The 14,460-nt window shown below is 42.4% G+C and overlaps 1 protein-coding gene across 1 annotated transcript in view; it reads left to right on the top strand.

Moving 5' to 3' along the window:
- Positions 1-14,460, top strand: part of nfatc3a (nuclear factor of activated T cells 3a) — a 163,565-nt gene that overhangs the window by 107,743 nt on the left and 41,362 nt on the right. The window contains exons 5-7 of the mRNA XM_060911502.1: positions 521-693; positions 812-952; positions 13,072-13,127. Of these exons, the coding sequence (XP_060767485.1) occupies positions 521-693; positions 812-952; positions 13,072-13,127 (370 nt within the window). The remainder of the gene's footprint in view (positions 1-520; positions 694-811; positions 953-13,071; positions 13,128-14,460) is intronic.

The following is a 14,460-nucleotide window of genomic DNA, read 5'->3' as shown; positions in this document are numbered from 1 at the left end:
ACTGGGCATTGTGTAAAATATAGAAGCAAAGTGCACTGTAATGTCTTCCACTGTGGCACATTGTTAATTGGAACCAAAAGCATATTTGATTCCAAGGAAACTGTGTGGGCTTCTGACGAAGCAAAAAAAACCGTCGTTCTGTTTTCCATGGTTTCACCATCGAGGTCATAAAACCTAAACGTCAAGTTAAAAAAGGCTCTTTTTTTTGCCTTTTTGTGTCATGAAACACTACGATATAATAATAGAATAAACACATCAGCAGCTAGTGGCCATTGCTGCCCATGATGTAATGTCTGGTCAAGTGACCAGAGTACGGATCAGAGTAAGGATTTTTATAATGATGTTGAAAATAGTCCTTTTTAAACTTTCCTAATTAAATTGCTGAAGTATTACCTTCTAAAATGTTTATGAGAATACCGAAGAAATTCCTTTCCTCCTAGCGTGTGTTAAATAGTGTTTTTTTTGTTGTTGTTGTTTTTGTTTTTTGTTTTTTTTTTCCTGTCGTTGCTGTGTATTACAGTATTGACTGTGCCGGGATCCTAAAGTTGAGGAACTCAGATATCGAGCTGAGAAAAGGAGAGACAGACATTGGGCGAAAGAATACCCGAGTGCGTGTGGTATTTCGGGTTCATATTCCACAACCTAACGGAAAAGTTTTGTCCTTACAAGCTGCCTCAATCCCTGTGGAGTGCTGTAAGTCTCTCACACACAGCCGCAGGATCACACATATGGTGCATTTTTTTTCCCCTTACATTCACCCTTCGCTTTTTTTTTTTTTTGTGTGTGTGTGTGTGTGTGTGTGTGTGTGTAGCCCAGCGCTCAGCACAGGAGCTACCTCAGGTGGAGAAGTTCAGTTTGAGCAGTTGTCCAGTCAGTGGAGGAGAGGAAATGATCATCACAGGTTCAAACTTCTTCCCTGAGTCAAAGGTCATCTTCTTGGAGAAAGGCCCTGGTGAGAGCAGGAATAATTTGTATTTGTAAATTACACTACGCATCATGGGTGTTTTGCATCCCTTAGAACACAGGAAGAGTAATTTATATACAGTATTTACACTCACCAGCCACATTAATAGGAATTTGTCTATTACTTGATTCTAAGGGTGTATTCAGACCAGGATAGTTCGATAGTTCACTTGCTTTGGTCCGAACCAAATGTTTTTTTTATTTTTTCATTTTGGTGCGGTTCGCTTTCACACTCTACATTTTAGTAAGCGGACCAAAATCTGTCAACAAAGCCACGCGCCCTGAGGCCATTCAGCTATTGGTCAGAGACGACACGCGCACAAAGCGTTAAGTTCAAAAGTAGTCACGAAGGATAGCGCTGATGAGCGCACATCATGTTGTGACAGTTCTGGCTCTTCACGCAAGTCGCTAGTACCGCCACTTTTTGAAAGAATGTCCCTGATTTTAATGTAGGTCTGACGGAGTTTCTTCACTTTTAGCCGACATTGTTCTGGGGAGCGCGTGAACCCCTTCTCCTTCATTTTCTCACTGAATACAGCAAACACGTCGGCATTTTTGTGTGTTCTCTCCAAAAGCTCAGATATGTGGACATCTGCCCATATATCCACAAGGGGACGCGTTTCTTCCTCGGCCCACGTTTGCCCCCTACTCATTTTTTGTACTCTGTAGTCTAGCCTACCACTGGTCTGAATGACTGAACGACTGTTGTAAGGTTCCCTTGACAACTGAAACAGTGTTTGCACTTTGCGGTGGAGTGTCAAGACTCTGTTTCCTATAATGCTCGACAAACGACGGAAGCTCCCGAGGTACAAAAAAGCAAAACTGTCGCATTAGGTCCGGTCTGCTTTCACACCTCCAAAAGGTCCGCACCAGGGTTCCTTTGGTCCGGACCGAGTCCGACCTTGCAGCTCGGTCTCGGTCCGCTTGTTTGGTCCGGACCAGAGTTCGGTGGTTTGTATTCAGACCAACCCAAAAGGTCCGGACCAAGGGAAATTTGGTTCGTTTGGTCCGGACCAAACAACGTAGGTGTGAATACGCCCTAAGATTCCTGTTCTTGGCTGCAGGAGTTGAACCCAATGTGGTCTTCTTCTGTTGCATGCTGAGATGCTTTTCTGTTCACTACGGTTGTAAAGATGAGTTGCACAGTTTAGCTTTTAAATATTAGACATATTGTGCACCATCCACTTTATCAGGAACATCTGTATACCTGCACGTTCATGCAGTCGTCCACACGGCCAATCATATGGCAGCAACACAATACATAAAATCGTGCAGATACAAAGCAAGCGCTTTAGTTAATGTCCACATCAAACACCAGAATGGGGCAAAAGTGCAACCGCTGCAAGTTTAACCATGGCATGGTTGTTGGTGCCAGACGGGCTGGTTTGAGTATTTCAGAAACTGCTCATCTCCTGGGTGTTTTCACACACAACCGTGTCTAGCGTTTACACAGAATGGTGCGAAAAACAAAAAACTTCCTGCGAGTAGATGGATCCAGACTGGTCTGAGCTGACAGGAAAGAAAATTCAAATTTTTCAAAACCAAAAACTCAAATAAGCACTCTTTACAACAATGGTGAGCAGAAAATAATCTCAGAACGCACGTGAAACTTTAAGGTGGATGCACAACAACAACAGCAAAAGCCCACATCATTCCTGTTCTTCACTGACAGGAGTGGAACCCAATGTGGTCTTCTGCTATTGTAACCCATCCACCTCAGTGTTGGATGTTTAGTGCATGCTGAGATGCTTTTCTGTTTAACACGGTTGCAAAGAGTGACTCATTGAGTTACTATATCCTTCCTATATCCTTCCTGGCAGCTTGAACCAACCTGGTTATTTCCCTCTGACCTCTCTTATCAACAAGATGTTTGTTTCCACCTACAGAACTGTCGCTCACTCAATGTTTTTTGTTTTTCGCACCATTCTGTCTGTGTAAATTCTAGAGACTGTTGTGTGTGAAAACCCCAGGAGATCAGCAGTTTCTGAAATACTCAAACCAGTCCATCTGGCTCGAACCAACACCCATACCACAGTGAAAGAAAGTCACACTTTGAAATCACAATTTTTCCCATTCGGGTGTTTGACGTGAACATGAACTGAAGCTCTTGATTTGTATCATCTCATTGTCTCTAGCCGCTTTATCCTTCTACAGGGTCGCAGGCAAGCTGGAGCCTATCCCAGCTGACTACGGGCGAAAGGCGGGGTACACCCTGGACAAGTCGCCAGGTCATCACAGGGCTGACACATAGACACAGACAACCATTCACACTCACATTCACACCTACGGTCAATTTAGAGTCACCAGTTAACCTAACCTGCATGTCTTTGGACTGTGGGGGAAACCGGAGCACCCGGAGGAAACCCACGCGGACACGGGGAGAACATGCAAACTCCGCACAGAAAGGCCCTCGCCGGCCACGGGGCTCGAACCCGGACCTTCTTGCTGTGAGGCGACAGCGCTAACCACTACACCACAGTGCCGCCCCTCTTGATTTGAATCTGCATGATTTTATGCATCGTGCTGCTGTCAATGGATCGGCTGATTAGAGAACTGCATAAAACAGCAGGTGGATGGGTGTTCCTCATAAAGTGGCCAGTGCTGATACGAGTTTATTAGACACAAGCTAGGTGTGAATGATATTTTGGCAACTCATTATTACATATGATTTATATAATAAAGTAAATCACCGAATAAAGTGGCCGGTGAGCGTATATGATATACAGTACCAGTCAAAAGTTTGGACATGCCTTCTGATTCAACGTTTTTTCTTTATTTTTATTAACTAAAAGACACTTCTTCATGTCTTAAAGTAATGTTGGATGTCGTTTCTCTTTACTTAGTTGAGCGGTTCTTGACGTAACTTGGATTACTACAGTTGTGGAATAGGGCTATTTATTTATTTAGTATTTTTATTATTTGCTATTTACTGTTTACAGCACATCCTGAAGTGTTTTCTTCCTCTTAGATCACAGCACAACAAGTCCTGCATTCATTATGTTTAATGTTGTGGAACAGTCATTGAGCGAGTTAGTTCCTGTTAGTTAGCATCTAGTAATAGTCTTTTTCTTCACCAGCATCGTTTTTTACTGTCTAATGAAGTGAATAAGTTTTTTTTTTTAAATGCATCTTGTCATGTTACAGAGAAGCCACGAAGCACAAACACCTTTGTCCTGACGACTTTTACTGGAGACTCTCTCCAAAAATACGAAAAAAAAAATCTTCTCACATAAAAGTACGCTATCATAGCAACAATAACAGAAAAGCTGTATAAGTTGTTACGATTATAGAAAGAACATGTTAGAATGAGTACATTAATATAAACCGTGCAGCCAGAACTGTTAATTAATAAACGCCTTCTGACCAATCAGAATTGAGGATTCAACAGTGCTGTGGGGTTGTATTTATGCATTTTATACATGGAAAGCAAACAAGTCGTGAACTTCGCTGTAACTCAAATAAAATCCAATATTGGACTGAGGTTTCTTAAACACAAGACTAACACAGAGTGTAGGCGGGTTTCCATTGCACTTACGTGCAAAACAGAAGTCGACAAAACGATCGCAAATGTTGTGTTTAGATAGATAGATAGATAGATAGATAGATAGATAGATAGATAGATAGATAGATAGATAGATAGATAGATAGATAGATAGATAGGACTTTATTGTCATTGTAGTTATACAACGAAACTTAGTTTGGGTGCACTCAGAGAAAACAGCAGCAATAAAAAAAGAATATAAATAAATTACAAGGTAAAGTAAGTGGGGGAATTGCAGTGTAGGCAGATATTACACAATTGTAATGGGTGTATTTACATTCCTATATGTAAAGTGATCAAGTAATGTTATATGATTAAAGCTGGATTTTCTCCTCTCATGATAGTCATTCCAATTAAACATGGCGACAGATCTCAAAGACCTGATAAGCTCTGGCATGATGATTTTTGTTGGTTTTGTTCCTCTTCATGTAACTTTAACAGTTTCAAGAAACAGTTGAAAACCTTCTTACTGAAATCAGCTTATGCTTCTGAGATTCTGACTTGTTTTTTGAAAATTAATCATTATTAGCTCATCTGGGAGCGCCACAGTGGTGTAGTGGTTAGCACTGTCGCCTCACAACAGGAAGGTTCTGGGTTGAAATTGAAATTGAAATCTTTATTTTGAACATGTGTGAACAATGAACAGTAAAATCAAAACCAAACTAAATAACCATAATCATAGAAAAAAAGAATAAAATAAAAAGAATAGATACATAAAAATATTTTTTTTTTTTTAGCCCAGCGGCCAACAGGGGCCTTTCTGTATGGAGTTTGCATGTTCTCCCCGTGTCCGCGTGGGTTTCCTCCGGGTGCTCCGGTTTCCCCCACAGTCCAAAGACATGCAGGTTAGGTTAACTGGTGACTCTAAATTGACCGTAGGTGTGAATGTGAGTGTGAATGGTTGTCTGTGTCTATGTGTGTCAGCCCTGTGATGACCTGGCGACTTGTCCAGGGTGTACCCCGCCTCTCACCCGTAGTCAGCTGGGATAGGCTCCAGCTTGCCCGCGACCCTGCACAGGATAAGCGCTTACAGATAATGGATGGATGGATGGATGGATGGATAGGTCATCCGCCCCCAGACCAGGCCAGATGAGCTGATGCGATCATACGTCATCCGTCGTCGTCCATCCACAATTTACAAAAATCACTCCTCCTCCTACAGGATTGATCGGATTTCAATCAAACTCACATACAATGTTCCTCAGGTGGGTGTGCATAAGAGTTGTCAAGATGGTGGCACCACCTCTCATATTTACGATTTTATGGGTGTCTTGGTCGGTATGAGCTACAGCCTCATTGAAGCTATTTTATTTAATTTATTTTTATCCTGTAGTGATTTTAGACTTGAAGTATAACTATTGTTTGTTTGCGGGGGTTTTTATTGTAAAGTGCTATAGAATGTACACATAGCGCTATATAAAAGTAATAAATTATTATTAATATTATTATAACTTAAATGCCAAAATTTTGAAAATATCGCTTTTTCGAATCGTCTGAAAAACCACCTCATGCAGCCGTATACTTTTTTTTTGCGATATTTGAGGGGGGTTTTTCCCCTACAATTCAAGTGTTTCCATTACTTGGTTTTTAGTTCGCAATTTCAAACTGGAAAGTGCTTTAATATGCAAGAACCAGTTCAGAAGAGTGTTAGTGAATTACTTGACATTTGCTACAGTCTTAGAACAATATATAATAAAATATATTAAGAATAGAACATACTGTAAGGAATACAGTGTATTTCTGTGTGTTATTTTAGTTTAAATACATTTTAATTTCTGTTTGAAATATACACTCGATCAGAGACAGTTGCAGAAGTTCCTGTTTAAAGCATTGTTTCAAATAATTACAAAATAATACTAATAATAATAAATGACATATAAAGCTGCAATATTACCTGAGATAAACATCCCAGGGCGGCACGGTGGTGTAGTGGTTAGCGCTGTCGCCTCAAAGCAAGAAGGTCCGGGTTCGAGCCCCGTGGCCGGCGAGGGCCTTTCTGTGCGGAGTTTGCATGTTCTCCCCGTGTCCGCGTGGGTTTCCTCCGGGTGCTCCGGTTTCCCCCACAGTCCAAAGACATGCAGGTTAGGTTAACTGGTGACTCTAAATTGACCGTAGGTGTGAATGTGAGTGTGAATGGTTGTCTGTGTCTATGTGTCAGCCCTGTGATGACCTGGCGACTTGTCCAGGGTGTACCCCGCCTTTCGCCCGTAGTCAGCTGGGATAGGCTCCAGCTTGCCTGCGACCCTGTAGAACAGGATAAAGTGGCTAGAGATAATCAGATGAGATGAGATAAACATCCCAAGTACAGTACAAATGCAGCCTTAATGCTCTAATTATTGTTAATAGGGACATTTATTATCAGCATCTGCCCACATTATGAACCCTAATTTTCTGAACACAAGTGTTTTACTTGATGTTAGATATAAGCACAGGGTCTGATTATCTTTCCTCAAGCTAGTTATGGAGTATTAAGTCTTTTTTTTTTTTGAAGGTTCTGGAGAATAAGACTTAACAATAAACGTCGCGAGGTTTGTTATTTATTAGCTCGACTATCAGACGTGGCACTGAAAGAGCCACGTAGATTATCAGCGGTGCATCAGCAGCTTGACCTCCCACGGTTTCCCTTTTCCTCTAGGTGGTGTGTGTGTGTGTGTGTGTGTGTGTGTGTGTGTGTGTGTGTGTGTGTGTGTGTGTGTGTGTGTGTGAGAGAGAGAGAGAACATGAAAGTGTGAAGACACCAACTGAAACTGCATCTACACACTCACAAATGGACTGTTTTTGTATGGATGTTTTTGGGGTGGTTTTTTTTTTTTTTTTTCAATTTTCAAGATTTTTTTACACTCACTCGCCCACTCGTTTTCTCTCTCAGGAGCATGCACGTACACATCTTGTGATTTACGGCAGGCAGTAATGTTGGGCTTTTTTGCGATTACCTGCAGCTGTGGTGACTCATTAGTCAGTCACACTGTTGTAACTATCTTCAGCCAAACAGATTTTAAGCTTTAATATGAGTTTTGCTTACAGCTCATGCAGGGTTTTTTTTCCCCATTTCATTCACATTTTTTTTAAATTTGAAAGTACTACATAAACCCCTGTCATGAAACACAAGGAGAGAAAAGAGTAGAAGGGGATGCGATGGCATCCTGGGATTGACGAGCCCATGCCTGCCCTCAGAATGTGTTTATTGAAGAGACGTGTTATGTGACTGACAGGGAATTTTACTGGATATCCACGGGTCTGGTTTTGTGTTTTGTTTGTTTAAGCGCAGTGATGAGCTTTAAGCCCTGTGTGTAGTATGTATGGAAGAAGTATGTAGAAGTAGGAGGAAGTCATGGCCTTAAAGGTTAGACAAGCAGACCAAAAGGTCACCGGTTTGATTCCCTGGACCAGCAGGAATGGTTGAAGGGCCCTTGAACAAGGCACCTAACCCCCAAATGCTCCCCAGGCTGCTCTGGGTATGTTGTACGTCGCTCCGGATAAGAGTGTCTGCTGAATGCCTCCCATGTTCCTCAAGCTGCTGGTATTAGTGACCGTCTGTCCTCTGATCAGCTGTTATAAGAAAGCACGCAGAAAGATTAGTGTGTAACCTTTAATGTTTGTCATTTTGGAGACGAAAATGGAAAGGTGACTCAGGTGTCTTTAGTTAGATGTAGTGCAGATTTGATGGTTAAAATGACTGTGTTACTCAGCGATGAGCTTAAACTCTAAACTCTAAAATTAAACCTCTTCACGCTGCTGTTCTTCATGCCGCAGGTGATGCTTCTAAAAGTAGAAAGACACTTTTAGGTGTTATTATTGGTCATATTACACAAAATGTGGGCAAAAGGCTTCCCAGTTTCGGACATGCCCATATTCCAGGGCACAATTTTCCTGTCTGAATACACACTCATCTGTGCCGGGCTGGCCTATTTTTCTGACTGCTTAATTTAGGTTCATTATTACTTGTTATTTATTATTGGAACATGTGACATGATGGGTGTAATGATGTCTGACTCATTACGAATCATTCTCCTCAACTGATTCTTTCTAATCAATCAGTCTAAGTGATTCAGAAGTCCATCTGTCACCTCTGTGCGGTGCAATGCAGTGCAATGCAATGCTGGTACTATGGGTTTAAAACTCGAGTGCAATTCTAACACCTCATTTAACTTCATAAAACTGTAACATAAAGTCTGACCTTTTATTAATCACTTTCATTTTGACCCTGAATAAAGGCAGTTAGGTTACTGATTTGCTTCCATTTCGTTATGTGTGTGCATTCTAATATGTTTGGGTGGCTCAGTGCACCATGACCAGCGAAATCAAAATTAAGCTGAACCAATCCGATAATGCGCACAGGTTCGACCCATGAATGACATCCCTGACTCAGTCTGTAAATCCATTGTCATTATTGTTGACGACATTTGACGAAAGGAAGGAAATGAACGCCTGTAAGTCAAGTAAGGTCATGTCAAGTGGGTTTTTATTGCAATTCCTCTATATAGCTCATATACATTAGAACACAATGGTGTTTCCTCAGGACCATTGTGCAGTGCCGTGGCATAGTATACAGGATGACAGAAACACAGGTGCAACACATTTACTCATTCATAGGTTTTTCTGTATTTTGTATTTTCTCCATTATAGAACAATGTTGAAGACATCAAAACTATGAAATAACATCTGGAACATGTATGGAATTGTGTGGGAAACAAAAAAGTGTTAAAAATATATGTTTGATATTTTAGATTCTGGCGGCACGATGGTGTAGTGGTTAGCGCTGTCGCCTCACAGCAAGAAGGTCCGGGTTCGAGCCCCGTGGCTGGCGAGGGCCTTTCTGTGCGGAGTTTGCATGTTCTTCCCGTGTCCGCGTGGGTTTCCTCCGGGTGCTCCGGTTTCCCCCACAGTCCAAAGACATGCAGGTTATGTTAACTGGTGACTCTAAATTGACCGTAGGTGTGAATGGTTGTCTGTGTCTATGTGTCGGCCCTGTGATGACCTGGCGACTTGTCCAGGGTGTACCCCGCCTTTCGCCCGTAGTCAGCTGGGATAGGCTCCAGCTTGCCTGCGACCCTGTAGAAGGATAAAGCGGCTAGAGATAATGTGATGTGATGTGTGATGTACATAGAGTAGAACTTTGTGGGGATTATTATTATTATTATTATTATTATTTCTGCATCTCAGATGAATCAAGATATTGATTCATTGAAAAAGAATGAACTTGGTAAATTCATCTCATCTCATTATCTCTAGCCGCTTTATCCTGTTCTACAGGGTCGCAGGCAAGCTGGAGCCTATCCCAGCTGACTACGGGCGAAAGGCGGGGTACACCCTGGACAAGTCGCCAGGTCATCACAGGGCTGACACATAGACACAGACAACCATTCACACTCACATTCACACCTACGGTCAATTTAGAGTCACCAGTTAACCTAACCTGCATGTCTTTGGACTGTGGGGGAAACCGGAGCACCCGGAGGAAACCCACGCGGACACGGGGAGAACATGCAAACTCCACACAGAAAGGCCCTCGCCGGACCCGGGGTTCGAACCCAGGACCTTCTTGCTGTGAGGCGACAGCGCTAACCACTACACCACCGTGCCGCCCCTTGGTAAATTGAATCACTAAAATGTTGCAAAAACAAAGCAAGGTGTAGAAACGCTCTGGCTAGCTGGAAAAAAGAGCCTTGGTCTTGGAGTGCACTTTGAGCTGAAAAAATTGCTTTGCAAGGGAAGAGATCAGGATTTCAGTTTTCGGCTTTAATTATGGCTCACAGGTTATATCGAACTGAATCCAGGGACTGAGTGAATCTGGTCATTCGATGGACTGAATGAACGAATTGTGTTGGTTATTTTTGCACTCAGTCTGTACTTCCTTCTCAAGCTGTTGATTTGTAAACAGTTAATAGGAATCTTTAATATGAACTTGCCAAGAAAAACTCATACCGTCTTCTGAATTTGATCCAGTTAAAAAATGATTCACTAACAAAATACTCTGTACCGTGATTATTTTTGCACCAAGGCAGTTTATTTCAATAAAAGTTCACTCAACACTCAGGTTTCTGGAGGGAAGGGTTGTGACGGTGTACATGTCCCAGAGCCTCTGTCTTTTGGTTCATGCTTGTGCTTGCCTCCCTCCCTCCAGTGCCTGTGGGGCCCACGCCGCTGTGTGTTGAATGTCAACACGTGCAGCAAAAATATGTTTCCCAGTATCAAAGGCATCCAAGGTCATTGAGGGATCAGCAAAAAGCCTTTTGATGGAGAGAGTGCCGTAGCTAGGCCGTACTGTGACTTTCACTGCATTCTCATAGGGGTGAGGATTAACAGAATTGTCCATTTGAGCCTGGTTACGTAGCTTTCGTAAAGACAGTAAGGAAACCGTAAACAGGAATTAAAGGCTTATAGTTGCTTTTTTATAGACTGTCTGGTAAAGCTACAGCTATACATGTGTTGGACTTAAAATGGATCTGAAACAGGACGGGTGAGTGATTCAGTGGTTTGGGAAATCCTTTTTGGTAATCTCTCTCTCCGTCTCTCTCTCTCTCTCTCTCTCTCTCTCTCTCTCTCTCTCTCTCTCTCTCTCGCTCACACACACACACACACACACAAAACAGGTACACGTCAGAGTCAAATACAAATCATTCTCCACAGCATGCACCTGTTACACTACCTCCCATCACTTCCACCAGAACATCAACGGGAAAACAAAGTTTACTTATTTTACACTTTGAACACACTGCTTTTTATGCCTCCGCCACCGTAAGGTGCAGGAGGCATTACGTTTTCGGGTTGTCCGTGCGTCCGTCCGTGCGTGCGTCCGTCCCAAAACCTTGTGAACGCGATATCTCAAAGGCTAATGAAAGGAATTTCACCAAACTTTCACCATTTGTGCACTTTGGGACAAACATGAACTGATTAGATTCTGAGATCAAAAGGTCTAAGGTCAAGGTCGCTGTGAGGTCAAATGTCTGTCCGCGTGCGTCCGTCCCGAAACCTTGCGAACACGATATCTCAAAGGCTAATGAAAGGAATTTCACCAAACTTTCACCATTTGTGCGCTTTGGGACAAACATGAACTGATTAGATTTTGAGTTCAAAAGGTCTAAGGTCAAGGTCACTGTGAGGTCAAATGTCTGTCCGCAAACCTTGTGAACACAATATCTCCAAGGCAGATGAAAGGAATTTCACCAAACTTTCACCATTTGTGCATTTGGGGACACAGATAAACTGATCAGATTTTGAGCTCAAAAGGTCTAAGGTCAAGGTCACTGTGAGGTCAAATGTCTGTCCGCGTGCGTCCGTCCCGAAACCTTGTGAACGCGATATCTCCTAGGCAAATGAAAGGAATTTCACCAAACTTTCACCATTTGTGGATTTGGGGACAAAGATAAACTGATTAGATTTTGAGATCAAAAGGTCTAAGGTCAAGGTCACTGTGAGGTCAAATGTCTGTCCGAAAACCTTGTGAACGCGATATCTCCTAGGCAAATGAAAGGAATTTCACCAAACTTTCACCATTTGTGGATTTGGGGACAAAGATAAACTGATTAGATTTTGAGATCAAAAGGTCTAAGGTCAAGGTCGCTGTGAGGTCAAATGTCTGTCCGAAAACCTTGTGAACACAATGTCTCCAAGGCTGATACAAGTAATTTCACCAGGTCACGATTACTGTGAGGTCAAATGTCCATCCCCAAATCACAACTTAATAAGGCGTGTAGTCTACCGGGCGGAGGCATCCCCATCGACGCTGTTGGTGTCGAGTTCTATCTAGTTTTAGGCAGCAGTACAGTCCTTCCCAGCCTCCTGAGCTTTTCATGCTCCACCCTGATTGGCTCTCAGAGCTGCCCAGGTCATTATTTGAGTGCGCAGTAGGAAAAAATCAACATGACTGCATGTTTCCAAGTCCCTCCAGCATCCTGGCTGTTTGTATGTTTGACCATTTTAATACATACAACCCACATCGTTCCACTTTGCCACTCCATATCTCTTCCTAGGAAAGAGAATCCCCGGGATGTTTCAGAAACTGATTACTTTTTAATACCTGTAGAAAGGTTCACCACAGGCACTGGAGGGTGGTGTTTAAATCACATCATTAGCCCTTTATGGTCCAAATTAAAAATCCCTTGCCTTCTCCAGCTTTTGCGGTTTTCTGAAGTCTTCCCTGTGGATCTTAACAAAGTCAGGTTGATGTTTCTATTAAGTGAAGAGGCTTTGGAGAAATCCAGAGGAAATCACTTTCATAATGTCATCTAGGCCTTTGAGCTGGGTCTCCGTTCATGGAAGTAATCGATTTGCCATTTGTTTTTGCAGTCAGCACCCTGTTCTTAGTGCAGACCTGAAATGCTGAATAATTCAAGCAATTGAGTTCCCTCAAGGAAATGGACTTGCAGTATGAGTTTATATTGAATATGATCAGATGGTTTGATTGTTGAAACACGTGTAAAAACGTGAGGTTATGCAGCACAAGGCAAAGCTTGAAACCAGAAATGTATTAAAAATCTCAAACATGATGCGAAATAACCAGATAAGATACTGTATAAGAGCTGAGCATAACTGTATTTGCTTTTTTCTTTTCTTTTTTTTTTCAGATGGACGACCACAGTGGGAGGTGGAAGCCAAGATCATTCGTGAGAAGAGTCAAGGAGTGAGTGAAATGTTGTTTCTTTAATTGTATAACAACTGGGGGGGAAAATACTATCATGCAAAAAATAATAATTCTCATTTGTAATTTTCACGCAGAATAATCAATAGGGATGAGAGTCCATATTGGCGATAATAACTATTACACACTTTATTGGCTGCAGGCAGAAAACCTGTTCCTCAAAAACAACGACGACAGCCCACTGCTTAGTAACTGTACATGACACGATATCCAATAAAGAAAGGCTTGCACAAATGTTAAGAATCCAAACTAATATTTGGGGCGTGTCACCACAAAGAACGTTAATGGCATTTAGCAGACGTTCTTATCCAGAGCAACGTACAACATACCCGGAGCAGCCTGGGGAGCAGTTAGGGGTTAGATGCCTTGCTCAAGGGCACTTCAGCCACTCCTGCAGGTCCAGGGAATCAAACCGCTGACCTTTCGGCCCTAAAGCTGCTTCTCTAACCATTAGGCCATGGCTTCCCCATGTGAGTCCAGTGTAGCAAAAGTTCATTCACAGATACAGCGATTTGAAATGAGAGCGCGTCAAAAGATTACCCACACCTTGTTTTTGAAATTTTGCCATGAATACATTTCTTAATCTATAATGTATGTGTCACCAAAATATTATACTGTAGAACAACTTAGAAATATGATGTTATAGGCCAAATAAATCTGTGCTATACATTAATTTCAATTCACACAGCACAAAGTTTACAGCTAATTTTCTGCTAAGATGACGATACATTAAACATTTTTTGATAATTTTTCTGGATTGGCTGCAAAAATCTCATCTCATCTAATTATCTCTAGCCGCTTTATCCTTCTACAGGGTCGCAGGCAAGCTGGAGCCTATCCCAGCTGACTATGGGAGAAAGGCGGGGTACACCCTGGACAAGTCGCCAGGTCATCACAGGGCTGACACATAGACACAGACAACCATTCACACTCACATTCACACCTACGGTCAATTTAGAGTCACCAGTTAACCTAACCTGCATGTCTTTGGACTGTGGGGGAAACCGGAGCACCTGGAGGAAACCCACGCGGACACGGGGAGAACATGCAAACTCCGCACAGAAAGGCCCTCACCGGCCACAGGGCTCGAACCCAGACCTTCTTGCTGTGAGGCGACAGCGCTAACCACTACACCACCGTGCCGCCCAGCTGCAAAAATAAACAAACAGATTACAACTTTTAAATTTTTTTTGACCAACTGGACTCATTTTATGGTGACACACCCTATTTATGTGTAAACACTATTTATGATAAACACTGTTGAGCCAATCCCAGCTGACTTCAGGGGAGAGGCAGGGTACACCCTGGGCAGGTC

Source organism: Neoarius graeffei, chromosome 27, assembly GCF_027579695.1.
Source record: "Neoarius graeffei isolate fNeoGra1 chromosome 27, fNeoGra1.pri, whole genome shotgun sequence".
Lineage (NCBI taxonomy): Eukaryota > Metazoa > Chordata > Actinopteri > Siluriformes > Ariidae > Neoarius > Neoarius graeffei.
The sequence above is the reverse complement of the archived record's forward strand: the minus strand, read 5'-3'. Positions and strand labels throughout refer to the sequence as shown.